General features: G+C 51.1%; 11 protein-coding genes across 11 annotated transcripts; 7 read left to right on the forward strand and 4 right to left on the reverse strand.

Annotated features, from left to right (window-relative positions):
* Positions 1-497: 497 nt before the first annotated feature.
* N7473_003608 (glycoside hydrolase family 18 protein) lies at positions 498-2,315 on the forward strand (the record flags this gene model as incomplete). The annotated part of the gene is made up of 5 exons (XM_057149548.1): positions 498-606; positions 673-735; positions 797-810; positions 866-993; positions 1,043-2,315. 5 exons carry the CDS (start codon positions 498-500, stop codon positions 2,313-2,315), a joined length of 1,587 nt encoding a protein of 528 aa, XP_057013202.1.
* A 2,887-nt stretch (positions 2,316-5,202) lies between these two features.
* On the forward strand, positions 5,203-8,433 carry N7473_003609 (putative plasma membrane H(+)ATPase; the record flags this gene model as incomplete). Its single annotated transcript, XM_057149549.1, has 4 exons — positions 5,203-5,605; positions 5,658-5,881; positions 5,941-6,660; positions 6,727-8,433. The coding sequence occupies 4 exons, from the start codon at positions 5,203-5,205 to the stop codon at positions 8,431-8,433; spliced, it is 3,054 nt and encodes a 1,017-aa protein (XP_057013203.1).
* Positions 8,434-9,259: 826 nt separating this feature from the next.
* N7473_003610 (uncharacterized protein) lies at positions 9,260-9,812 on the forward strand (the record flags this gene model as incomplete). Its single annotated transcript, XM_057149550.1, has 2 exons — positions 9,260-9,502; positions 9,558-9,812. The coding sequence occupies 2 exons, from the start codon at positions 9,260-9,262 to the stop codon at positions 9,810-9,812; spliced, it is 498 nt and encodes a 165-aa protein (XP_057013204.1).
* A 1,415-nt stretch (positions 9,813-11,227) lies between these two features.
* On the reverse strand, positions 11,228-13,831 carry N7473_003611 (glutamate--tRNA ligase GUS1). The gene is made up of 3 exons (XM_057149551.1): positions 13,540-13,831; positions 12,982-13,454; positions 11,228-12,927 (listed from the first exon to the last, which is right to left on the reverse strand). The coding sequence occupies exons 1-3, from the start codon at positions 13,798-13,800 to the stop codon at positions 11,529-11,531; spliced, it is 2,133 nt and encodes a 710-aa protein (XP_057013205.1). The 5' UTR covers positions 13,801-13,831; the 3' UTR covers positions 11,228-11,528.
* A 158-nt stretch (positions 13,832-13,989) lies between these two features.
* On the forward strand, positions 13,990-15,036 carry N7473_003612 (mitochondrial 54S ribosomal protein uL1m; the record flags this gene model as incomplete). The annotated part of the gene is made up of 3 exons (XM_057149552.1): positions 13,990-14,237; positions 14,321-14,885; positions 14,944-15,036. 3 exons carry the CDS (start codon positions 13,990-13,992, stop codon positions 15,034-15,036), a joined length of 906 nt encoding a protein of 301 aa, XP_057013206.1.
* Positions 15,037-15,216: 180 nt separating this feature from the next.
* On the reverse strand, positions 15,217-16,165 carry N7473_003613 (COG2 family protein; the record flags this gene model as incomplete). Its single annotated transcript, XM_057149553.1, has 2 exons — positions 15,217-16,086; positions 16,151-16,165. The coding sequence occupies 2 exons, from the start codon at positions 16,163-16,165 to the stop codon at positions 15,217-15,219; spliced, it is 885 nt and encodes a 294-aa protein (XP_057013207.1).
* Positions 16,166-16,553: 388 nt separating this feature from the next.
* Positions 16,554-17,756, forward strand: N7473_003614 (uncharacterized protein; the record flags this gene model as incomplete). The annotated part of the gene is made up of 1 exon (XM_057149554.1): positions 16,554-17,756. The coding sequence occupies one exon, from the start codon at positions 16,554-16,556 to the stop codon at positions 17,754-17,756; it is 1,203 nt and encodes a 400-aa protein (XP_057013208.1).
* A 298-nt stretch (positions 17,757-18,054) lies between these two features.
* Positions 18,055-19,228, reverse strand: N7473_003615 (Mrp/NBP35 family ATP-binding protein; the record flags this gene model as incomplete). The annotated part of the gene is made up of 2 exons (XM_057149555.1): positions 19,167-19,228; positions 18,055-18,978 (listed from the first exon to the last, which is right to left on the reverse strand). The coding sequence occupies exons 1-2, from the start codon at positions 19,197-19,199 to the stop codon at positions 18,055-18,057; spliced, it is 957 nt and encodes a 318-aa protein (XP_057013209.1). The 5' UTR covers positions 19,200-19,228.
* A 319-nt stretch (positions 19,229-19,547) lies between these two features.
* On the reverse strand, positions 19,548-20,868 carry N7473_003616 (protein phosphatase regulator SHP1; the record flags this gene model as incomplete). The annotated part of the gene is made up of 3 exons (XM_057149556.1): positions 19,548-20,271; positions 20,334-20,731; positions 20,794-20,868. 3 exons carry the CDS (start codon positions 20,866-20,868, stop codon positions 19,548-19,550), a joined length of 1,197 nt encoding a protein of 398 aa, XP_057013210.1.
* A 662-nt stretch (positions 20,869-21,530) lies between these two features.
* Positions 21,531-22,316, forward strand: N7473_003617 (TOM13-domain-containing protein). The gene is made up of 2 exons (XM_057149557.1): positions 21,531-21,916; positions 21,983-22,316. The coding sequence occupies exons 1-2, from the start codon at positions 21,638-21,640 to the stop codon at positions 22,103-22,105; spliced, it is 402 nt and encodes a 133-aa protein (XP_057013211.1). The 5' UTR covers positions 21,531-21,637; the 3' UTR covers positions 22,106-22,316.
* A 725-nt stretch (positions 22,317-23,041) lies between these two features.
* Positions 23,042-24,649, forward strand: N7473_003618 (membrane insertase OXA1; the record flags this gene model as incomplete). Its single annotated transcript, XM_057149558.1, has 3 exons — positions 23,042-23,131; positions 23,187-23,927; positions 23,987-24,649. The coding sequence occupies 3 exons, from the start codon at positions 23,042-23,044 to the stop codon at positions 24,647-24,649; spliced, it is 1,494 nt and encodes a 497-aa protein (XP_057013212.1).
* Positions 24,650-24,674: the final 25 nt, after the last annotated feature.

The raw sequence follows: 24,674 nt of genomic DNA on the forward strand, positions 1-24,674 counted from the left end.
ACATACATTCCACGATCAACAGCCGAATCCCCTGACAACAACACAGGAATGTAGTTGATCCTGCTAACACCCCAACACAATCCAATCACAAGCTCTTAATTCCAAGTTCCGACAGCCCATGTATGAGAGTCCTCGTTCTGAGCGGGGTTTGATCTCTATCACTTTAGCTGCTGGCGTGGACAGGGTGGATCATACCATGCGCTGGGATACCCACAACCCTCCGAAATGACGCACGAAACAGACGGTTTGTTTTGACTGATGGCATGCAGACTGGGGAGCAAAATATCCCTCGCTCTTCTATTTAAAATGCCCCGTGAACGGGGCACCTACGTGCGCTTGGTGGTCCAGTCTCGTTCTCGCCTTGTCGCCTTTTCGTTCCTTTACCGGGTTGCGACCCCGTCATACGCCAAATTATTCATTCCTTATTTTTATTCCTTATTTAATATCTAGTCTTTCATTTTTCCCTGGCCTGAGATCTAATTGGCATCCCTAACATCATGCGTGGTTATCAAAAGTATCTCTCTGGGTCGGTCTTGTTGGCTACCCTTGGAGGTGTTCAGGCTAAGCTTGACCTGAACTCTGACAAGAACATTGCCATTTACTGGGGTATGAAAATATTCTCAGATTGATAACAGTCCAAACCATGAAAGCTTACTTACAATTTGTTAATAGGACAAAATTCATTGCAAGGAAATGGTGGTGAAGTCCAACAGCCACTGGCACACTACTGCGAGAGTAAGTCAATTTCATGAACCAACACTTGAAATAAATCAAAGGCTAACAGTTCAATCTAAAGATGATGACATTGATGTAGGAATAGCATCTCTTAATTATCTGAACCCTATGACTGAGTGAAATGAATTAGATCATCCCCTTGGCGTTCGACATGATGATCAACGGGCCCGGCGGCGCCCCCGAGGTTGATTTCTCCGTCACTAGCAAGGACTGCGACGTCTTCCCGGGAACTCAGTTGAAAAACTGTCCCAAGATTGGGTGAGTAAGGATATAATCTACACAGCCCAGTCAAACTAATGCCTCTTAGTGATGATATTGCCACGTGCCAGAAGAAGGGCAAGACGATTCTGCTCTCCATTGGCGGTGCAACATACAGCGAGGGTGGCTTCAGATCCGAAGACGAGGCTAAGGCTGGCGCAAAGCTGATGTGGGAGACCTTTGGGGCCGTTCAACCGGATTCAAAAGCTCTTCGACCCTTTGGAAACGTCAGTCTGGACGGCTTTGACTTTGACTTTGAGGCCACTGTTCTGCATATGGCAACGTTCGCCAATGAGCTTCGCAGCTTGATGGACACGGATAAAAGCAAGCAGTACTTCTTGACTGCAGCTCCTCAATGCCCCTATCCCGACCAAGCGGACAAGGATATCCTAAATGGCCCGGTCTCCATCGATGCCGTTTTCGTCCAGTTCTACAACAACTACTGCGGCGTAAACAACTTCGACACCGACGCAACGGCCTCGAAATACAACTTCGAAGAATGGGACAACTGGGCCAAGACAGTCTCCCAGAACAAGAATGTCAAGGTTCTAATCGGTGTCCCCGCCGATACCACCGCCGCTAGCACGGGATACGTCCCAGCCTCGAAGCTGGCGCAGGTGATCGAGTATACGAAAAAGTTCGAAAGCTTCGGCGGCGTAATGATGTGGGATACCACACAGGCATACGCGAATGATGGATTTGTTGCAAGCGTGCGCAAGGCACTTGGTGGGCCTGATTCCGGTTCGTCGTCGCCGTCCACCGACCCGGCGTCGACCGCCGTGTCTACTCCTTCGTCCACTAACTCGTCGGAGACCTCGCTATCTACCAATGCACCCGGCTCCTCGTCCTCCTCTTCCTCATCCTCTGGGTCTGCCTCATCGTCCAGTGGTCCTGAGGAGCCCACCGTCACGTCAACTCCTGCCCCGGCACCTACTGCACCAGCACCGACTGCTGCGCCAGCACCGACCGCTGCGCCCGAACCGCCCGCGACAACTTCGTCGACTACGACTACGAAGGCACCTACTCAGCCCTCGCCGCCACCCGCCGACGATGTTATCGATGACGACGACTTTGACGACGACGACTTTACCTCCGAGGCTCCCGCTGAAGACACCAACAATGCTGGAAGTAACGGTCCCAACAACGTTAACAACGATGACACTCCCAAGCCTGAGGACTCTCCTAGCAAGAATCCTCTTGGTGTCATTAGCCAGGATCTCTTCGGTCTGCTGCATGGTCTGAAGGATGCTAACACCATCACTGGGGGTATCACTCATGGTCTCACCAAGCATCTTCGCCGTGCCCGCCGTATCGGGTATTAGGCGAGCAGGTATAGAAGTCAATAATTTGGCGATATGCCGTGGTCGAACAAGTTGTGTCTTGAAACAATGCATGCAATTGTACAAGGGGTACAATTCAACTTTTGGAAGGCCTGAATCCAACTGTCAGTGATGGTCTTCCATCTACTTCATCATCGATGTACTTCTTACTTTCTTTGATACCCATAATTATACTAATATTTCTAACCGTTATCCATGTGTTCCGAGCTTCGTATCACTGACGACAATGTCACCACAAATAACATTTGAAAAATATGCACTGCACAGTGTCGCTATATGGTCTTATTCCTGAGTCTGCCATTGAGCATGCTAAGAGCGGTGGAGACCTTTCTGGGATTTCAAGTTCTCTTGTGAGAGAAACTCTGGGCTCGCAGCTGGTTGGATACTGAGGTCCAGGGAATGCCGGTCAATATCGGTATTTGTCTTTACGAGTTTATCTAGGATCAATAGACTAAGGATCTCCCAGGGCGCAAGGGCGCGGATGACAGTTCGGGGCATATGATGGTAGTCACGCTATGTCTGAGATAGTTAAGCGGTACAAAAGTAAAAAAGGGCCATCCTCCCTAGAAGCAATCAGATGCATGAGTAAATTTCAGCAAGGATAGCAATTTCACCAGGAACAGTGGAGAGGCTATCTATCCATGCCTGGATGCTTCCTCACCCGATGAAGCAGGAGAATGGGTGTCTCCTCGTGGTCCGGTGCTATTGACCACAATGATGCTGTTGACCACAATGAGTCTGATTGATTCTGCTGCTGTACTCTCCACTTCCACTTTCACGCTGATGCCGAGGGTTGCAGTCACCCCGGCTGCCAACGTCACTCACCTCAATATGGCTTGAAAAAGTGCTGACATGGATGTAGTAGTATACTTTGAAAAATCACCGAATGGTAAAGATGGGAAAGTTGTGTTAAACCTATTTTCATCTAGAAAAGAAAATAGTGGGATTGTATTGTCCCTTAAAACTGAATGATCTAGTGATTAGAGAGCCTCCAGCCTATGCAGGGTGGTCTTAGCTTGGTACCTTCCTTCCTTAGAAGAGGGAAGGCGCACCTGCCAAACTCTGTGTAGTAAACGTAAGATACCCCATCACAGACTCAACAAAACTTCCCCTCCTTGCCATTCGGTGTTTTCTTGAAGTGTACTTCAACATCCATGTCAGTAATTTTTCAAACCATATCGAGGCGAGTTACGCTCGCGTTCGGGGTCACGGCGACCCTCGGCGTGGCAGGAGCAAGGGTGAAGGTGGAGATGGGGGATACTGCAGATGAACCTCCTGCTGCTGGCCAGACAAGAGTTGGACGCACCGGCCCGGTCTCGATCGGACTCGTTGTCTTCAACAACCGGCCACAGGGGGACACCCCTTCTCCTACTTCATCGGGTGAGGGAGCATCCAGGCATGGATGGTCTCTTCGCCGCTCCTGTTGAATTCGGCATGCTTGCTGAAATTTACTTGTGCATCTGATTGCTTTTGGAGTCGAAAGCGGGTGCAGGAGCGATAGGGGCCTGCATTCCGGTGCATAATGCTCACCCACTTGGTGAAGAGCGTGGCGGTGCTCACTCCAGAGAGGAGAGGAGTCGTAGGCTTGCATGATACCACCGAATCGGGCCTGTCAAGACGCAAAGAATCAGCTTTTGAGCTATCAATTAAAAAATAAGATCAAATGGTGTACCTGCTGGGGCATCCCTTGTGGTCGGGTGAGCTAAGTGATAGAAAACTTCTTGCGCGGTAATGGCCGCGGCGGACTTCGGCCTAGTATTGCTTGCAGGAACGTCTTGTGCCTTACAACGAACAAATGATATCAACTTATGATACTTTAAATAATATGGAAGTTGAAGGCAGAAAGCAAGAGCCAGAAAACATGAGCGATGGGAGGATGCAAAGAGAAGAGACCACAAGCGCTTTGCTTTTTTAGCTGTGGCATATCCACGTCTTTATTAATCATCCAGGTCAATTCAGATCCGACTTGAACTAATTCGACCTGCACTTTGCCTAAAGCAGACTTTTGAAGGGTCAAGAGCATGTCATTATGGCCGTCCATAACCATTTAGGGGCGGTTCCTGATTTAGTTTAGCAGAACAACAAGCAAGTCCCTAATAGGTTTAGCCCTTGTCTGAAATAGACTCGACCAATAGCATGCTAGCGGGTTAGGAACGCTAATAACGCCCAAGACCCGCACAAGCTGCCTATGCTCCGCTCCGCTACTAGAACTGCAACAATGTGCATGTACTATATACTGTATAACCTTCCTTTGAAGGCTGACAAGCGTGAGAACCTTATCATTTTAGTTCCACGGAGCGTTGATATGGGAATATCAAGCACAAGGCACTCCAACAGGCCCATACGTCAGGAACCGTCAGGTACCGACTCCCCATCCAATCACGGGCCGTCGGTGCCTTTTATGGAACTGACACGACCTCGGGTGCGGAGACGAGGCCTCTCTATACATCCCCGCGGCACTTGGAAAGAGCCGAGGGCCTCCAAGTCTCGACGTCAGTATGATAGACTTACCAGGGGAAATTTTCTTATAGCTATTAGTAGCCGAGAGACTTTGTTCCTTTGTAAGCCTTTGAACAAAACCATAGTCATTGTTATTTTCAGGTGGATCGCGAGACTCGCTTTGACTAACTAGCGATTCGAGGGGGCAAACGTTTGACTGGAAGGACTGGGGAAAGATCTAATTATCCTGCGTTTGGCACGTTTGTACCTGAGGCCGTTCAATCCCATCTGCCAAACTTTTCTGGCAAACACCATCTTCCTCCTCTTCTCCCTTCCCTTCCCTCTTCATCTCTCCCTCTTCCTACCACCACTCCTGCAATATTCTGCTACAATCAGTTGCAAAGTCTCATTTAACCACCAACACACCACCATGGCGGATCATCCTGATATCGAACGGGCTGACGTCCGCCATGGTTCCCGCATCTCCAGAGCGTCTCTGCGAGAAGACTACTCCAACCTCGACGAGTATGGAAAGCTCGTCAAGTACGTGTCTACCTTCCGTGATGCCAGCCTAGAGCAGGCTGAAGCTGCTGAATACGAAGAGCGGCGCATCTGGTATAAACCGTGGCAGAAGCGCAAAGTTCGGGTCCAACTCGTCGAGGATCAAGCTGGTCGTTTCCCAGATGATTGGCTCATCACCAACGTCCGCGAGGGTCTGTCAAGCGAGGTAGTTAATCAGCGCCGCCGGCGCTCTGGTTGGAATGAACTCGTGTCCGAGAAGGAGAACCCCATCGCCAAGGTCCTTTCGTACTTCCGCGGTCCCATCCTCTACGGTATGTCCTCTTCCGAATTCTACGTATTACGTGACTAACACGCGAGGTCTAGTCATGGAACTTGCGGTCTTGTTGGCTGCCGGTCTGCAAGATTGGGTTGATTTCGGTGTCATCATTGGTATTCTGTGCCTGAACGCCAGCGTTGGTTGGTATCAAGAAAAGCAGGCCGCGGATGTGGTTGCGAGTCTCAAGGGTGACATCGCCATGCGTGCTCTTGTCGTTCGGGACAACTCTCAACAGGAGATCTTGGCCCGTGAACTGGTTCCTGGTGATGTGGTATGTCTCTACACGCACTCAAATACTGTTGTGAAACATCGAAACTGACTATCTCTTAGATTATCGTTGGTGAAGGTCAAGTTGTTCCAGCGGATGCCAAGATCATTTGCGACTACAATGATCCCAATGGCTGGGAAGAGTTCAACCAGCTGCAGGCAGAAGGGATGCTGGATGGTGGCGCCGAGTCCGATGAAGAGGACCAGGAAAGCAAGAAAGAGAAGTCCGGCCAGGATACCAGTGACGGCCAGGAACAGGAACCTACCGCGGATGGAGGTGAGGAGCAGCCAGCGCAGCAGCGACCCCGCAAGCGTGGCTACCCCATTCTGGCTTGTGACCACTCTGCTATTACCGGTGAATCTCTTGCTGTCGATCGTTACATGGGCGATGTGATTTTCTACACCACAGGCTGCAAGCGCGGCAAGGCTTATGCTGTTGTCCAAACCGGCGCGAGGACCTCTTTTGTTGGTCGGACCGCCAGTATGGTCCAGTCTGCTAAGGGCGCTGGCCATTTCGAAATCGTCATGGATAATATCGGCACTTCCCTTCTGATTCTTGTGATGGCTTGGATTCTGGCTGCTTGGATTGGTGGCTTCTTCCGTCATATTCCCATTGCCTCTCCCGGACAACAGACCCTGCTACACTACACCTTGTCGCTGCTGATTATTGGTGTGCCCGTTGGTCTTCCGGTTGTCACTACTACCACAATGGCCGTGGGTGCTGCCTATCTTGCAAAGAAGAAGGCTATTGTGCAGAAGTTGACTGCGATTGAATCTCTGGCTGTAAGTATAACTCTTAAGACTGATGATACTTGAAACGCCAGGGACCATGAAGCTAATTGATCATAGGGCGTGGATATTCTTTGCTCTGACAAAACCGGAACCTTGACTGCAAACAAACTGAGTATTCGCGACCCGTACGTGGCTGAAGGTGTCGACATTGACTGGATGTTCGCCGTGGCAGCCCTCGCTTCCTCGCACAATGTCGAATCCCTGGACCCGATCGATAAAGTCACAATCTTGACCCTTCGTCAGTACCCCAAGGCGAGGGACTTCCTGCGACGGGGATGGAAGACTGAGCGATTCACTCCTTTCGATCCCGTGTCCAAGCGAATCGTGACTGTGGCTGTTTGTGATGGCATTCGATACACCTGTACCAAGGGCGCTCCCAAGGCGGTTCTCCAGCTTACCAAGTGCTCGAAGGAAACCGCGGATATGTATAAAGCGAAAGCTCAGGAATTCGCCCACCGTGGATTCCGCTCTCTGGGTGTTGCTGTTCAGAAGGAAGGCGAAGATTGGACTCTGCTCGGAATGCTTCCCATGTTCGATCCGCCACGTGAAGACACTGCCCAGACTATCAGCGAAGCCCAGGCCCTCGGTATCAGTGTAAAGATGCTCACTGGTGATGCTATTGCTATTGCGAAGGAAACGTGCAAGATGTTGGCACTCGGTACCAAAGTGTACAACTCGGACAAGCTCATTCATGGTGGACTGAGCGGTGCTATGGCCAGTGACCTCGTCGAAAATGCGGACGGTTTTGCTGAGGTGTTCCCGGAGCACAAGTATCAAGTTGTGCAGATGCTGCAAGAACGGGGCCACTTGACTGCGATGACCGGCGATGGTGTGAACGATGCTCCATCCCTCAAGAAGGCTGATTGTGGTATCGCTGTTGAAGGAGCCTCGGAAGCCGCGCAGTCGGCCGCCGATATTGTGTTCCTCGAGCCAGGTCTCTCCACAATCATCGACTCGATCAAGGTTGCACGCCAGATTTTCCACCGCATGAAGGCGTATATCCAATATCGCATCGCCCTATGCTTGCACCTGGAAATCTACCTCGTGACTGTGATGATCATTCTCAACGAAAGCATACGCGTCGAGCTTATCGTTTTCCTGGCTCTCTTTGCTGACCTTGCGACTGTTGCCGTAGCATACGATAATGCGTCGTTCGACCTGCGCCCTGTGGAATGGCAACTCCCAAAGATCTGGTTTATCTCTGTGCTTCTGGGCGTCCTCCTCGCTATGGGTACTTGGGTCGTGCGTGGTTCTATGTTTCTCAAATCGGGAGGCGTCATCCAAAACTGGGGTTCCATTCAAGAAGTCATTTTCTTGGAAGTCACCCTGACAGAGAATTGGTTGATTTTCGTCACTCGCGGAATCCAAACGTGGCCATCCATCCAATTGGTGACCGCAATTTTCGGCGTGGACATCTTGGCCACGATCTTCTGTCTGTTCGGTTGGTTCTCGGACGAGAATATGGTTACTGATCCCGTGGATCTATTCGTCGAGACCAAGAATGGATGGACTGATATTGTGACTGTGGTGCGGATCTGGGGGTACTCGCTTGGAGTGGAAATTGTTATTGCTTTGGTCTACTTCTTGCTGAACAAGATCTCCTGGCTTGACGATCTCGGCCGTGCGAAGCGGAGTAAGGGCGATATCAAAATTGAGAATGTCCTCGGCCACCTCGCTCGTCTGACGGTTGAGTATGAGGAGCCCGGCAAGCCCAAGGGCCGCTTCTTCTTGTCCACCAGCAAGGAAGAAGAAGACGTGGAGTAGTCCTCAAAAAGAGGGAGGATGGGCCTTTGTGCCTCTGGCTATTCACGAGATTAATGGCCGAGGGAATTGCAATTTGCTCATGAAGCTGGAAAGACGGTTTCTTGGTGGCTTGGCTCTTGGGGGAGGGGAGGGCAGTTATTCACGATCTTTAAGAATGATGGGAAGGTCATGGCTCATAGTTTCTTACCATTCTCGATTTAATGTATGTGTATTGTTTTAGTAGCCTGTTGCTCTTAAGATACTCAATATCAAACTTGGAAGATACCAGTTATCTATGGATCTTTTAATGGCCGTTTAGAAGCGTCGTTCTTCTCTTCGTCGCTCCTTCGTTACTTCTGGTTCTCCCTCCTTCTCGTTTTTCCTCTTCTTCTCTGCCTTTCCTTCCTCCTCTATCACTCTCTCTACATCTTACATAGAAAATTACAAGGAGTGTCAAAACGCCACCCTCATCGTCACTACTCTCTCCTTCTTCTATTACATCGACCTCAGAACTCGCGCACATATCATCATTTCTCCTCTCACATCAAATCACATCACCATGGCAGCCTTCATCCCGATGACTCCTCTCACAGCACTACAGGAGGATCGAAAGAACCTCCTCCTGAGAGGCGAGTACTCCGACATGAAAATAGTCTGCCAGGGTATTACCTTCAAAGTGCATCGCTTTATTATGTGCCCTTCGTCATCATTTTTCACGCGCATTTTCAAGCATCCTTGTCAGGTAAGAGCTTATCTTACACTCAATACTATTTTATTTGCTCATTTTATCACAGGAATCAGCCACACGATTTATCCAACTCCCTGACGACGATCCAGAACCCATCGCATGATCTCATACTTGTACATCGAAAACTACCGCGAGGATAACCACATCATTCCCATGGACATCGATGCAGAGCCCACATCGAGTCAACCCAACATCGGGCTCAACAATGCCGACGTGTACATTGTTGCAGACAAATACGACATTCAACCTCTGGAGGCTTTGGCAGCCACCAAAATAACCAACTGGGCACAAATCAATGCCAAGTCTTTAGGATTTTTTCGACATGGCACGTCATATTCTGCAGTTGGAGCACGATCCTTGGCCTTGCAAGTTCATCGCAGAATGTATCGCTTACCAGCTCCGTGTCAAGTTCTCTGGCAACGACGAGGTCACGAATCTCATGCGTGAGTACGGCGTTTTTGGTCTTACTGTCCTTGAACTGGTCAACAAGTCTCACGTCTTCTCAAGCGATGAACTCAAGGACAGCCATGCCCGTGAGAAATTTTACCTTCAAGTTCATTTTAATGGATTCAAAGAGCAAATTGATACCTTGAATGAGCGTGTCACCAATCTCCAACGCGAAAATGCTCATTTACGGATTCTCCTCGCATGAAGACAGTCACGTAATTCTCGTCGTCTGCGTTAGGAGACTATGGACCGTGTTGGAGGAGGTATCCTTCAAAGGTCTCACGGGGCGAGAAAGTAAGTAGAATCCGCTCGTTGTTTTCAGCTATTGCCTAAGCATTAAAATCAATGGAAGAATTGGGATCCAAATCTGAATATCAGGTGCTAGTCACTATTCCTGTAGTATCTCTCTCATTCCAAGGCCGAGTTTCACCTACAAGTCCACGTTGATGGCTTGAACCGCGAATTTCCAACCTGGATGTGCTTCCTGCTGCCGATTAAAGTTACGATAATCGGCCTAGACGTAGAGGATGCTATTCTGTGTGATTTTCACCTGCGTACCGATGATGGAAATGCCATCGGTAAAATACCAGAACCCGATATCCCAGGATGTTCTCGCAAATCTCGAATCAGCATGTACTACGTGATTCGTGACGACGACAGAGTCCCATACCTGGAAATCGTCATCGACGTCGTTTTTGATCGTGGCTTGAATACCCACGGCCGTCTTGGACGTGTGAAGGCTATACTCATGCTGACACACGATGATATTGAGAGCATCAAGTACAAAGAAGTTTCCTTCCCTCAAGACTCGGTAAGTCGTTTACTCCGCTTTCGTTAAATATGTCTAGTATTGACCAGTCGGTTTCTCCTTTTCTCAGACATACCCACTGAGGAACATAGCGTTCCACGAACAGATGAACGGACCGGGCTCGACGGTCAATTATGATCAAGCCATGCACGGCTTTTGGGAACACTCTTCAGTACGGAAACGCTTATTTGCGGAATTGCCTTACGAGAAGATAGTTCGAAAGACAGTTTGAAAGATCTTGAGAAAGACCTTGAGAAAGATCTATTTCAAAGGCATACTCTTTTACAAAGTAAAACTGTTTCTCCGGCCTTGATATCGTGGATCTAGATATACCTGTTCTCCACTATATTTAGGGTGAGGTTAATGGCACTACATGAACGTTACTCGCACTACAAACTAGGCCCTTTTCGGTTAACGTCCGCCCCACCACCAAAAGGTACATTTAAGACCTACAGAAATATCGCTGTCTTTATGTGTAGTCATATTCCTCTGGTTCTTATGATAAACAGCCATAATAATTATCGAATAATAGGTAAACATATAGTGACATGCTCGAAGTAAATACTGACCCTAAGAGCGACCGCAAAAAAGGGCTTATTATTCATAGAAATATCTGGACAGAAGCCTTGGTAAACCGTAGTTGTTTTTTTTAGGTGTCGGATGTACCTTTTTGGTGGTGGAAAGTTGCCAAGGCGGGTACTGACCCAAAAAGGTTTAGTATGTAGTGCGAGTAACGTTCATGTAGTGCCATTAACCTCACCCTATATTTAAAAGGGGTCTAGTCAGGGTGTCGTGCGAAAGCACAAGTTAGAGTGCGATTAGTCTTAACCTTTTTTTCATACATCTCGTTGTATCTTTAGTCTGTTTTCCATACTTGACTAGGGTGAGCCTTACAGGGCTTCTGGGCATATGAAGCTACTACATGTAGCATCAAGGACATGTATAGGAAACATCTAGTATTTGTCATACAGAGATGCTGGAAAGTAGGGAGTAAATAGAAGAGAGGGAATGAACTCTGAAGGTCAGGTGATCGTCACTTTTCCTTACAGTATCTCTCTATCACTTCACATTCGTATCACATGCTCATTACTTTTTACATCATCAACGACACATCTATTTGGCCTTGCCAGTAGGAATGTTGAAGAAGACAGCGGGAGAACCAGGGGTGGCTGCGCGGTCACAGCGGTAGAAGCCCTTACGGTCGAACTGCATAATATCACCCTCCTTGAACTGGGCAACGTTGCTGTCAGCCAGAGCAGACTCGCGGTGCTCAGTGTCGTAGTTGAGGACATCTTCAAGAACGTCATCCTCGCTCAAGGAGTCCTTCTTCAGCAGGTAGTCGAAGTCAACGAGCTCGACGGGAACCATGTCGGGGGTCTCAGCCAACCAGGTAACCTTCTTCTCGGTCTTCTTGACATCACCCTGGGGGTTCAGCTCAAGCTCGAGGTGGGTGATGGTGCCATTGGCGTCGGCGGTGATCTTGCGAACGAAGGCGTTGCCCCAGTTCATGAGGGTGATCTCCTCGTCCTGCTTGTAGGACTTGGCGTCAACCTGCTCCATGAGCACGTTGGAGGCGAAGGTGACGGTCTTCATGCCGACGGCGGCGTTCTTGGCGTGACGAGGCTTCTCCTCAGTGAAAGTGGCGGGGGCGTTGGTGATGATGACCTTGACGACATCCTGGGTCACGATTGCAGTGTGGCGAGGAGCAACGGGGTCGATGTACTTCTTGTTGGTAGCCCAAATGAGAGCCCAGTCGAACAGAGTAATAGTTCGGGAGGGACCCTGCTTCAGGATGAACTCACGCAGAGCGGGAATGGTCATACCACGGCGACGGATACCGCGGATGGTAGGGAAACGAGGGTCATCCCAGCCCCAAACGACACCACTCTCGACGAGCTTGGTCAGCTTACGCTTAGACAGCAAAGTGCGGATGAAGTTCATGCGAGCAAAGTCCCAAACCTGGACGTGGCGGAGCTTGAGGGCATCCAACATCCACTGATACTGGGGGTTACGGTCACGGTACTCAATGGTACGCAGGGCGTGGGTGACACCCTCCATAGAGTCAACAACGGGGCAGGCGAAGTCGTAGGTAGGGTAGATCTTCCACTTGGTGCCGGTGCGGTGGTGGGGGTGGGGGTTGCAACGGTAGATAACAGGGTCACGGAGGGCCTTGTTCTTGTCGTCAGGGGAGATCTTAGCACGGATGCACCAGCGTAGGCCCTCGGGGGTGGAGCTCTTCATCTCCTCCAAACGGGCCAAGCTTTCCTCGGGGGAGAGCTCGCGGCGAGCGCTAGGAATTCCGTCCATGCGCTGAGCAGCCATAGTCTCCTTGTCGGTGTCATCGGCGTAGGCGTGACCGGTCTTGATCATCTCAATGCAGTAGGCGTAGAGCTCGTCAAAGTAGTCCGAGGTGTAGGACACCTTGTTAGGCTTGATGCCCATGAGAGCAAGATCCTCAACGATAGCATCCTGGAACTCCTGCTTCTCGTTCGAGGGGTTGGTGTCATCGAAACTATATAAACCATTAGCATTCCATGTTGATCGTTCCTCTGTAACAGTTCCATACCGGAGAAGAAGAGTACCGTTGTACTTCTCGTGAGCAAAGTAGTCGTTAAGCATAGCAGCCTTGGCGTGACCGATGTGGAGATAACCAGAGGGCTCAGGGGGGAAACGAGTCACAACGCCGTTATCGGTGTTGAGGAGAGCAATATCGTAGCTAGCACCTGCCTTGGACTTGGCGGCCTTGGACTCCTTGGCGGCAGCGTTGAGAGCCTCAATAGCAACCGTGGTCCACGGGCAGAGCTCCTCCAAGAACCGGTACCAACGGGTCAAGTTGACGAGAGAGCCCTTCTTCAAAGCTCCAGCAGCCACACGGTTACCACGGAGAGCACCCCACAGAGCAATGTCGGCGGTAGAGAGAGCATATCCGGCGATGAAGGAGCGGAGGAGGAGGTGGGTGTCGAGCTTCTGGAGAAGAGGATCAAGAGCCTTGAAGTCGAGAGTAGTCAAGTTGTCCAGCTGGGAGATCCACTCGTTCTCCTAGATGCGAAAATGAGGTTAGATATGTATGAGTCAAAACGAGTAACATGCAATGGCGGGGTTGATGAAGGTATGGGTAACTCACAACGGTGGCATCCTTGCCCACCAGGTAGGGGAAGTGAGTGCACAGCTCCTGAATAGCAGGAATAGTGCCGAACACCGACTTTCCAGCTGTGGAGAGCTGCAGAATAGCCTTGTCACCCTCATTGAGGAGAGCAGTGTCCTCATACTTCAGGTTGATGACGGGAGTAGGGCGAGCCTCATTGATAGAAGTCGCAATAAGGATCACGGGCAGCAGGGCAGCATGGCTGCCGCGGTTGGCCACGGTCAAATCGAATTGGGTCATTGTGCTTTTGGGTATTGCACAAAGAAGTGTATGACTACTTGGAAATAATTTGGAGGAGGGGCAATCATTATCGCAATCGGCGGTCGGCAGTACAATTCTCCGGAGCCGAGAAGCTGTCCGGCAGAAACAATAATTGCATGTCGCCCGTCCGCGGCCCCGACATCTTGCTCAGTCCAACGCCTACCAGCCATGTCGTCCTACGGCACCGTATTGCCCACCGCGGCACGCGGTATTCTTTCATCATGCCGTCCATCTCTCCGGGAGAAGTCAATTGCCCCAGCATTCTCGGTTTTCCAGCAAGTTCGAGGTGCGAAGAGCAACCCGCAAGCCCGAGGCAAGGGGAAGAAGGAAACCAAGACAGACAAGAAGGGCCCTCGTGAATTCCGACAGAAGAGCTTGAAGGACATGGAGCAATTTGCTCTTTGTGATGCGATGCGGTATGCTTTCTCATGGGTGGATTGAATGGATCCATTGGTGGTATTGAGTATGGATCGTTTTCTGACATAACGTCTCTCCGCAGGTATCTCCGGGCCGTTGAAGTCGGCCGCGAGGCTACAGTTTCGAAGTACGAGGTGCACATTCGCCTGCGCACAAGGCGAGATGGTCCCGTTATCCGAAACATGATCCGATTCCCCCATGCTGTCCAAACCGAATCCCGCATTTGCGTCATCTGTCCTCCCGGGTCAAAGCAAGCAAAGGATGCGCTCGCCGCAGGAGCTGTTCTGGTTGGTGAGGATGAAGTGTTTGAGGCTGTGAAGGCTGGCAAGATCGAGTTCGACCGCTGTCTCGCTCACCCTGATAGTTTGCCGGCGCTCAACAAGGCCGCTCTGGGTCGTATCCTCGGACCCCGTGGCCTGATGCCAAGTGTGAAGACTGGTACCGTGGTGGATGATGTCGCCTCTCGTGTGGAGATGCTGCGTGGAGGTACTGTTTACAGAGAGCGTGATGCCGTTATCCGGCTGCCCATTGGCCAACTGGGCTTCTCTCCGGAGCAACTGCGCGACAACTTGCGCACTACCATTGACCAGATCAAGAAGGATGCTTCTGGGCTCAATGACCGTGTTAACAAGGAGATCTACGAAGTGGTATGTGGTTTCGATCCTTTTCAACCCCTCAGAAACTGTGACTAACTTGTTAAACTAGGTTCTGAGCTCCACCCACGGCCCCGGATTCAGCTTGAACGGTGAATTCAAGACCGACAACTCCCCCGAAACCTCCGCCCTGACCGGCTTGTAAAATATTTTGCTGTCTTATATTCATCTTGGCGTGTACAGATTTTGTTTTATTGGGAAAGGACCTGGTGTATCATGGTATCATTTCTGTTCAATAGAGACTCCCATAACCTGAACGCCAACGCTATGCAACCCCAGCGCATATTCCACATGTAATGGAGTAGTGGAATAGCGCCAAGTAAATCTATATTTTAAGGTTCTTGAGCGCGGCCACGGCACTCACATCCTCGCCCATCAAGTCGTAGAGGCGCAGGATAGCCATTGTCCGAGTATCGCGCTTGTCACCTGCAGGGCCAGCCCGTTCCAACGCAGTCTTCAGATCCAGAAGAACGGTGGACTTGATTTTGGACACGCGCGGCTGCTGTGCCAGGAGGAAAGGATGCTTCTCACCCACTCGTTTGGCAATCGATGTCAAAAAGACGTATTTCTGGACATGGTGTTCTAATCGTTTCAATGACACGGGGGCAGTGCCGTCTTCCAATTCCTCGTCGTTGCTTTCGTCGCTGCCGCTGCCGTATAGATCGGACTCGGAGTCGGACTCGCCATCAGCCGAGGCATTCCCATTGGGTGTAGATTTGTCTGCGATCATCAATCGGTGCTCTAGTTCTTCGACGCGGTCCGCATAGTCCAAGAGATCTTTGCCGATATCTGCCTGTGTTCGGAGTTGTCGTTTCTCGTTCAATAGTCCCTCTACTTCCTGCCGGCGTGCTTCTACTTTATCCCGTATGGATTGCACATCTCGTTGGAACGATAGAAGGCCCACTTTGACTCCTTCGATCTTCTCTTCCCCGCCGCGCAATGCAGTGCCGAGGGACAGGAAGTCTTGATAGTTCTCATTGACCAGGTCCAGCAGCTCCTTGCTCAGCAATTGCTCCAAGCTCCGTAGCTCTTGGCGCAAGTCTTCTAGACTCTGGTGCCGATTCCTCAGAGAAGCAAGAAAGACCGCTGGGTCAAAATCAGGGGCCAGGAAAGAGGTTCGTGATAGCGGCTCGGGGAAAGGCAGGCCGGAGGGGTCCTCATCGAAGTCGGAGGCAGACTCGTCCGAGTCGCCGAACTGGACAGACGTGATTAGATCAGAATTTCACATGGCAAGATTACCGGAGCACCATTAAACCTACATGGAAACGATTCATGATGTGCCGACTCGCGGGTAAAGTAGCGGTACAAGTGAAGCTGAGTGGGTGGAGCTTCGAAGCCAAACGTGTCGAGTCTTGGCGTTTGTTTGGGCCGCCGCTCGCTGGTCCAACGACTTTCCCTTTCTTACTTTCCCACGTTCCTCTTTCCAGCGAGCTTGTGTCATCTCTAATCTTTGTGTTGAGGGGCTTTGATCCGCTGAGAATCTGCCAACGCATCAAGACCGGGTGCACCTTGTGCATGCGACTTGAGACGCACCTTGCCTCGTGAGTGCTACATACTCGGCAGCAGACATACTCTTTCCGAGCGGGGGTTTCCCCCTCACATGGCTGCGTTGTCTTGCTCTGACGTGAAGGCACTTCGGTATCTGTAGTGGTGAGTTTGAAAATGGACGGGGATTCGCGGACACCTCGCTGGGATGGCAGTCGGTTATCGTCCTCGTCTTTCACCCGACAAGGTTGGTCTCGACTATCTCCGCATGAAGGCCATGCAGGACCTTCCCACTACGCAAGCTGGCAGCACTACGAGTCCTTTGCCGACTACGAAACATTCCGAGACCCTCAGTCTTCGGCTCTGCGTGAAGTGCACGAAGACACGCAACACTCAGACCGCGCTGCTGCTAATCTAACATCGGGGCGGCTGTCTACTTTACCAACGCGGCCTGTTCTGGTCAGAGCGTATTCTGGAAATGCAGAGGATGAACCGAGGAGCAAGTCATCGACCATGTCTCCGCGTCGACTGTTCCCGTTTACCGGGTCGAGGAGTTCGGGTTCGCCGCTCCCGTCCGATAAAGACTTCAGTATTGATAGTATACTGCAGGCCATCGATCCCGATATCCGTGGAACATTAGACTCAATCGCCGAGATCTGTGGGCGCAGTAAACTAAGTCTTGCCAATGAGTATGGCAGTCACATCGCCCCGTTGGGAGAGATTCGTGCTCCACCAACAGGTGGCTTGGTGCCGGTTGAAGAGGCAAGCTCGAGTGAGGAAGGTCGTGCCGATGAGGGTGTCGTTATCTTTGATGAAGACCCCGGCGTGATGGATACTAGCCGTGATATGCATCCATTCTCTTTCTATCGCTATCTGGAGAATCTCCGGCACGCTGCATCCGCCTTGGAGCGTAATGGGGGTTCGACCTCCATAATGGCTGCACAGTCTGCCATCATGAATGGACAGTCGGCTTCAGCTACTGGGTTAGAAAGAGACGCATTGCCAGTGATTCGCGAGTTTCCCACGGGGCCAAAGAACTCCAGCCGGGACCTGCTGGGGAAGCATCAGCCCTCTGGCAATTCGGGCCAGTCCTCGCAAGATATAGCTACCCCAGCTATAATCTCAGAAGTTCACTTTGATGCGCGAGCCGATGATCAGCACATTGCTACTGAGCCACGCCTAGGTGGAAGGGCCAGTGGCCGCTCAACACCGGACACCTGGAATACGTCCGATGTGGTCCAATCTCTCCTTGGTTGGCTGAAATGGACTACTCGTGTCGTTGAACCAGACTCGCGACCTGCCTTGCAATCAGCCGAGGATCGTCTCCGGGCTATGCTCGGGCGAGCAGACGATGAAAACACATCTTTGCCTGCAGCTTAGCTTGTGGGCATTTATTCATTGTCCCCGTTTTGTAATGATTGATGACGGATGATGACCTTTAATGACTATACGACATGCTTCAGATATCCTTATGTGTGCAAACACGCAATTTCCAATATTGAATTGATTCTCTCATGTTCCTTGGAAAACATACCCATATGCAGGTAAACTTTAGAATTAGCGAATGTATATACAACGCCCTCGTTAATGCGATGCGAAATAGCAGACATGAATGGTAATCGCTAAAACCCGAAACGCCCTCGACTTTTCTCTAGACTCGAAAAGAGAAAACCAACGACTACGAAGTCCCAGCCGTAGCCTGCACATTCCCAATAATCGTCTGCGCAAACTCCTCGAACCGAGGATACGACCAGCCCTCCTGGTATCTCTCCACCAGAGGCCTCGTGTCAGGCTCAACCGGGGCTTCATCCTGTTTCCCAATCTCCTCCTCATCCTCGTCATCACTATCAACTTCGACCTTCCCCTCCACAAGCTCCCCAAACTTAACATCAACAGGCACCCGCCCCAAAAACGGAATACTCAATTGCTGCGCCATGACTTCTCCACCACCACTAGAGAACAAATTGCTCACCTCGCCACAGCACGGACAAGCATACCCGGACATATTTTCAATAACCCCAAGAATTGGAATACTAGTCTTAACGCAGAAATTGGCTTCCTTGCGCACGTCCGACGTAGCGACCGCCTGCGGTGTCGTAACTAGCACTGCACCCGTTAAACGAGGTAAACTCGACCGCGCGGCGGCGACAGCGTCCGTCGTAGATAGAGTGAGGAGTTGCTCTGCCAGCGCGATATGTTCGTCACTCGTACCCGGCGGGGTATCGATGAGGAGGTAATCTGTTGAACCCCATGATACGTCTGACAAGAACTGGCGGATCATGGCGGTTTTCTTCGGTCCGCGCCAGATGACGGCGTCGCCGCGGTCTCGGAGGAGGAAACCGAGGGACATGCAGCGGAGGGAGCCGCGGGGTTTGGGCGATGAGGCGTCTGTTTGTGTCGCAACAGCATCGTGGACTGGAACGGGTAGCCAGCCATTAGGTGATTGAGTGATTTTTGCCTCTTCGAGGCCGACGAGTCGTGGGATTGAGGGGCCTGTTAGGTCGATGTCGAGGATGCCGACAGATTTGCCTTGTAACGAAAGCGCGAGCGCGAGTTGGAGGGTAACGGAGGATTTTCCAACGCCTCCTTTGCCGGATAAAACCTGCGACACATGTAGGTTAGTCTTGTAGATTTAGGTGTTTTGGAGATGCTGCTGCTGGTGACTCCCAATCTCGTCCTCTGCCCCTCATGCATCCGTTATCGATAAGCTGCTGGGGCAAATTGGGATGGTGTTCTGCTCGGGACAGGCTTGTATGGGGAGGCGCCTGCTTATTGGAGAGGGCTACTCACCAGCACAATATTCTTGACTCCATCTAGAGGCATCTTCGCGAAGTTAAAGGAGATGTGTAGAGGGAAAGCAAAGACAGTGACGGAGAAGTAGGCTTAAGTGGGGAGCCGACCTCGGACGCTTATCAATCGCCGCTCTCTGACTAAAACAATGTCCCCGAATGGTTCCTATACTTTCTATCTTGTGTACGTGGGATTCTAGTTATCGTAAGCAGAGTTTTCCTGTATTTTTGTGGTACCGTTGGCCTACTGAATGTAGCCAAAATAACGGTGCCGTAATTGTCATTGTCGTATTTAACCATTAGGCGCTTGAGAACTATTCTATCTCCGTCGCCACTCGCTTTTGAAGACAGCCCTAAGCAAAGGACGAATGCGTGAAATGTCCTAAGTCCACTTCTGGACAACCACACCTCCACGCTTGAACTCCGGCAGGTCAGCAAGAGTAACGCTCCAGTCACTGAGCTCCTTGCTGGGGAACGTGGTCATGAGAACCCATGCGCGGTTCCGACCATCTGGAGTGGCGGCTGCAACAAAGGCGTAGACATCGCCGATAGTGGCAGTAGTGTTGAAACGAGATGTCAGACGAGTGCCATCTCCCAACCGCACCTGTAGAGTAACTGTTGGCTGCGACTCATCCACTTCAGGCTTGGGAGGCCCAGTCGTGGCGGGAGCAGGAGCAGCGGAAGGAGTCGAAGACTGGCTGCTTTGTACGCCAGGTGTAGGGCTTCCGAGCCGCTGTCCGACACCCGAGAAGGGCTTGTACTTGGGCTTGGGCTTCACATATTTTTCGTCATGCTGCTTAAGCTCGACGTCAACTTCTTGCCCCGCTTGAACATTCATAATAGTCAGAGGGGCGCGACCCTGGCGGATGCCTTCCAAGATTTCGGCGTTTCGGGGATCATCGGTGCGGTATAGCTCGCCATCATCGACTGAAAAGCCATCGGCCCAAAAGTGGAGAATTCGGTGGACGCGCTGGGGGCGCTGCGGTTGAGGCTCAGAGGGATCTTCGATGACTCGGCTGGGCGCGTCGTCGCCACCAAGGGTGCGGGCGGTTCCGGTGAAGTAAGAGGGTCGGGACTGGGGCTCCTCTGAAGAAGGGGGCTGCGCTCTATATCATAGAGTGGTTAGAAGAGGATCTATGCAACATTTGGCACCGTGATTGCAGCTTACCGGCGAGCCTTTTCGAGAATCTTCCTTTTCAAGTCGTCCGGGTTTTGCACGGCCAAACCGGATTTCTCTCCACCAGCAAAGAAATCCTGATCCTCAGAGCCATCTTCGGAGGACGAGTCACCACCACTCCCTGTAGCAAAGTCTCCCAATGTCGCAAACTTCTTCTTTGGTGCAGCACGTCGGCTCGATGACGAAGACTGAGGCGTGGCGGATGAAGAAGCTGGAATGGGGCCCCCACCGAGGGAACGGCCTCCTCCGGTTGTTCCAGATGTCTCTTCTGTGCCCAGTCGACGGCCACCACCAGTGTTCATGTCCTGTAGAGCCTCATCTTGCTCCGCGAAGAACTCGGTCACGGCAGCTTCCACATCCCACCCATTTGCAGAAAGGTACTCCTGAGCCTGTTTCAAGGGGAAAAGTCATTACTGGTACAGATTAGGGATATGGGAAATGCAGTACTCACCTCTGCTGGCTTGGTTCCTGTCATGTTACAGAACTGAGACACGACCTCATCGTGCTCTGCGGGGTTGTAGTCCATGTTTGAACTTGAAGTGCAATTTCTGACGAGGAGTTCGCAAGTGATATGCCTTTAAATCACCTTGAGGGAGGTGAGGAAAGTGGTTTGTGGAGTATCGTAAGGGTTGAGAAGGTGAAAGGAGGTATTGTTTGCAATGTCTACCACATCGAGCTGGAGGAGCCAGCTAAACACCCGCGGCAGGTACGTCACTCCATTGGTCAGCCGGAGCGGAGGATCTTCCGACCATCGGCGCCTGAGGCTCTTAGCGATCTATGAAACTGGACCCTTTATGGCCCCGAACAGGAATGGACAGCCTCAATAAGATTAGACACTGATCTCATAATTTGTACGTATATCGAAAGTTAGCTAGGATATCTATTCGTGTAAGCATTTTGTCTCAGGGAGTCAGGGTCGAGCTCAAATCGACTTTCTATCGAGTGTCGAGCAGAAAACATAGGTATCCAGGGGCCAACCCCAGTACATTTACTTATATGAATGGCATACAGATGATTTCCCTGGATTTATATGTCTATATAACTTTATAACACTTTCTAGAGATACTACGGAGTACGCGACCAGGTTTCAGAATATAGTTCAGGTCCTGGAAGTTGACCCGCTGACATAATCCACACGTCTGCCCGCGCTCTGCAGTCCCGATGGAATGAGGAGGATCCCGACCGCCAGTGGGAGCAGTTGACCAAACTCCACGCTGTATACCTCCGATCTCCAACTTCCTCTTGACCTCTGTCAATTCATCCTTTACACATCTCACCGCCCACCCACCGTCACCATGGCATCCGACGCTACAGGCTCGCGAGTCGAGCTCTACGACTCCGCCCTGACTGTCCCCTCCGATTCGGAAAACTACTCGGCAAACAACGAGTCACCCTCCTCGCCCCCTTCCACCTCCAGTTCTCCCATGATTCTCTACAAGCCTCCGACAATCTGGGGTCTCATCCGTGGTGCAGCGATCAACCTTTTGCTCCCCTTTGTGAACGGTCTCATGCTGGGCTTTGGCGAGCTGTTTGCCCATGAAGCGGCCTTCCGCCTGGGATGGTCTAACACCAAGGTTTGTGCCGATCATAAAATAGTTAATAGGTTATGCGAATGCTGACTGCCTGTTTCTCTGCTCTAGATCTTCCCAATGTACCGCCGATCACATCCCGTGGGCCCTGGAGTCGAGGTTCGGGAGCTTCCTTCAGAGCGGAGGCGGGTTACCTCCGCTGCTGGCTTGAACGACACTGCGGCTTTGGAATAAGTGGGGGCCATTGGTCAGAATGCCTGGCTCTATTGACACAATATTTTCTCTAAAACTCAGATCTGCATTGATATGGGAAACACAAAACTGGTACATGTCTGTTTGGAGAGATACCTGACCTCGGGTCAACACTTGGATGTAGCGCATGTACATAGACTGCTCAGCTGGCGTCTGGCGAATTGGATTTTCATTTCACATATTGCTTAGAATATCTCACCGTTTCTTGCAATGAGTAAAACCATTTATGTTCACATGATGCTCGTATCCGTAATAATGCGCTTTCCGAGACCGACGTCACCATCTTAACCTTTCTGCGTGCTTGCGTAAGGACATTTGAACGAGATTTCAATTTGTATCTTTGAGGACTTTGCAATAGAAGTAAACAAGCCCGCTAGTTCTTGGGTATTGGTGGAGATCAACAGCCTTTAGCTGATAAGTTAGTGGAGTATAAAAGGAGTAGTATGAACATAAACTTGCGTTTCCTCCCCCTTTGATTCTTATTTCATGGTCCAAGAATGATAGAAGTATCACTTCGTATTCACTGTTGATGGCATCTAGCTATCCAGCAACCTCAATTGTACATAATTCATTCACTTTGCTTCACCTTTCCACTGCTATGATATTAATTCCTCCCAGACGTGGCCAATTCGTAGCATTGCAGACAGCTCCAGAGTTTATTCGTTGAGTTCCAGGCAAATAGCTCTCTGTTTTTGTCCTGGTTATTGGACGATCCCCAAATGTGATAGAGAGGATTGCTGTCCATCATCTGTTGTACATACCTAAGAGTAAACGGCCAAAGCCGGCAATCAGTCGGCATCGGATGTTTACCGGGATGTTCTCCGCCCGGCAGAAAAAGTCTCCCCGACAGGCGCGGGAGATTCGCGATGGTCCGACTGTCTGTTCATAATTTCATACTTTCCTTCGTTATTTAACAAAATGATGGGAGCTGCTGGCCTCAAAGGGCCCAGTGCTGCCACTGCCTTTGCGCGGCAACGGCTCACTGCGGTTTCTCGATCCACCCGATCGGTTTGTCCTATCTAGGATCCCCGGCAAAGGCTCCACGTACTGACTGTCCTGGCAGATCTCGACCTTTAGGCCTCAGCGCTTCCAACTTTCCGGCCAGAAGAGCCAATTGACCCTCGCTTCTTCTGGGACTGCTTCATGGCGCCGTGCTGCCCTTGCTGCCAGCCCTGTTGCGATCCGTTTCAACTCGACCTCCTCCGAGTCCACTCCCGCTTCCGTCCCCGAAACGACAACGCCGATTGACCCGACTGATGTCGGTTTTGATATTTCGGAGATTCCTGAGAAGATTGGATACTTGAAGGAACTCGGTCTGGACTATGGTTGGGGTCCGTCTTCCATGCTCCAATATGTGATCGAGCATATTCACATTTGGACGGGTATGCCCTGGTGGGCTAGTATTGTCAGTGCTGCCATTCTAGTGCGTATCGGTCTGTTCAAGCCAACTATAGCTGCTTCCGACACGGGTGCCCGTACTCATAACGCTCGCCCTCTCATTGATCCTCTTCGTCAGGAGATGATGAAGGCCCGGATGAATGGGCAGACACACGAGTTCCAGATTAAGAAGGCCGAGCTCGATAAGGTTCAGGCCCAGCATGGAATCAAGCCCTCGAAGGCTTTTATTCCTATGCTGCAGATCCCTCTCGGTTATGGTATCTTCCGTGTCGTCCGCGGCATGACCTCTTTGCCGGTGCCGGGCTTGCTGAGCGAGTCTGCTTTGTGGTTGAATGACTTGACCGTGGCCGACCAGCTATACTTGATCCCCGTCATTACAGCCTCGTGTTTGTACTTTACGCTCAAGGTAAGTGACCCGATGCCTTGCTCATGACAATTGAGTAGGGAGGCTAACAAACATAACAGAAAGGTGGAGAGACTGGTACTATGGATATTCTCAACACATCCGCTGGTAAGGCCATGCTGATCGGTCTCCCGGCCATTTCTTTCACATTCATGGCTTTCCAGCCCGGTGCTCTGCAGCTGTATTTCCTGTCTACCGGTGTCCTCGGTCTTGCTCAGGCATACATCATTAACAACGCCAACTTCCGTAATGCCATGGGCATGGCTATCCCTATCCGGCGCCAGGCCCCGCAAGATATGAGCAACCTGGAGCAGCTCCAAACCCGTCTGGCAGAGCTTCAAGCCAACCCGGAGAAGTTCAAGAAACAAGAGCCCACCAATGACAGCAACATCAGCGCCATCGACCGGGTCCAGAAGAGCATCAGCAGCTGGAGCGAGAAGGCCAAGCAAGAAGTTACGGATAAGTGGAGTGAGGTGAGGGGCAACTCTACCAAGAATGTCGATGGTTCTCGTGCCGCCGGGCCTCGTCTCAGCACCGAGGACCGACAGTCAGCAGAGAGATACGAGAAGGAAGCCAGGGCTCGGGAAGCTGCCTTGCGCGAGGAGCGGAACCACGCCCGTCGAAGTGCTCATATGAGGACTCTCGCATCTGAGCGGCAGAAGGCTCAGAATTCTCTCAAGAATCTCCAGGCAGTCGGACGCGATAACCAAGCTCGGAGGAAGTAATCTTTCTCCATGTGTATAAACTGTA

The sequence above is a fragment of the Penicillium subrubescens genome (assembly GCF_028828155.1).
Source record: "Penicillium subrubescens strain IBT 31985 chromosome Unknown utg000002l_segment0_segment0, whole genome shotgun sequence".
Taxonomy (NCBI): Eukaryota; Fungi; Ascomycota; class Eurotiomycetes; order Eurotiales; family Aspergillaceae; genus Penicillium; species Penicillium subrubescens.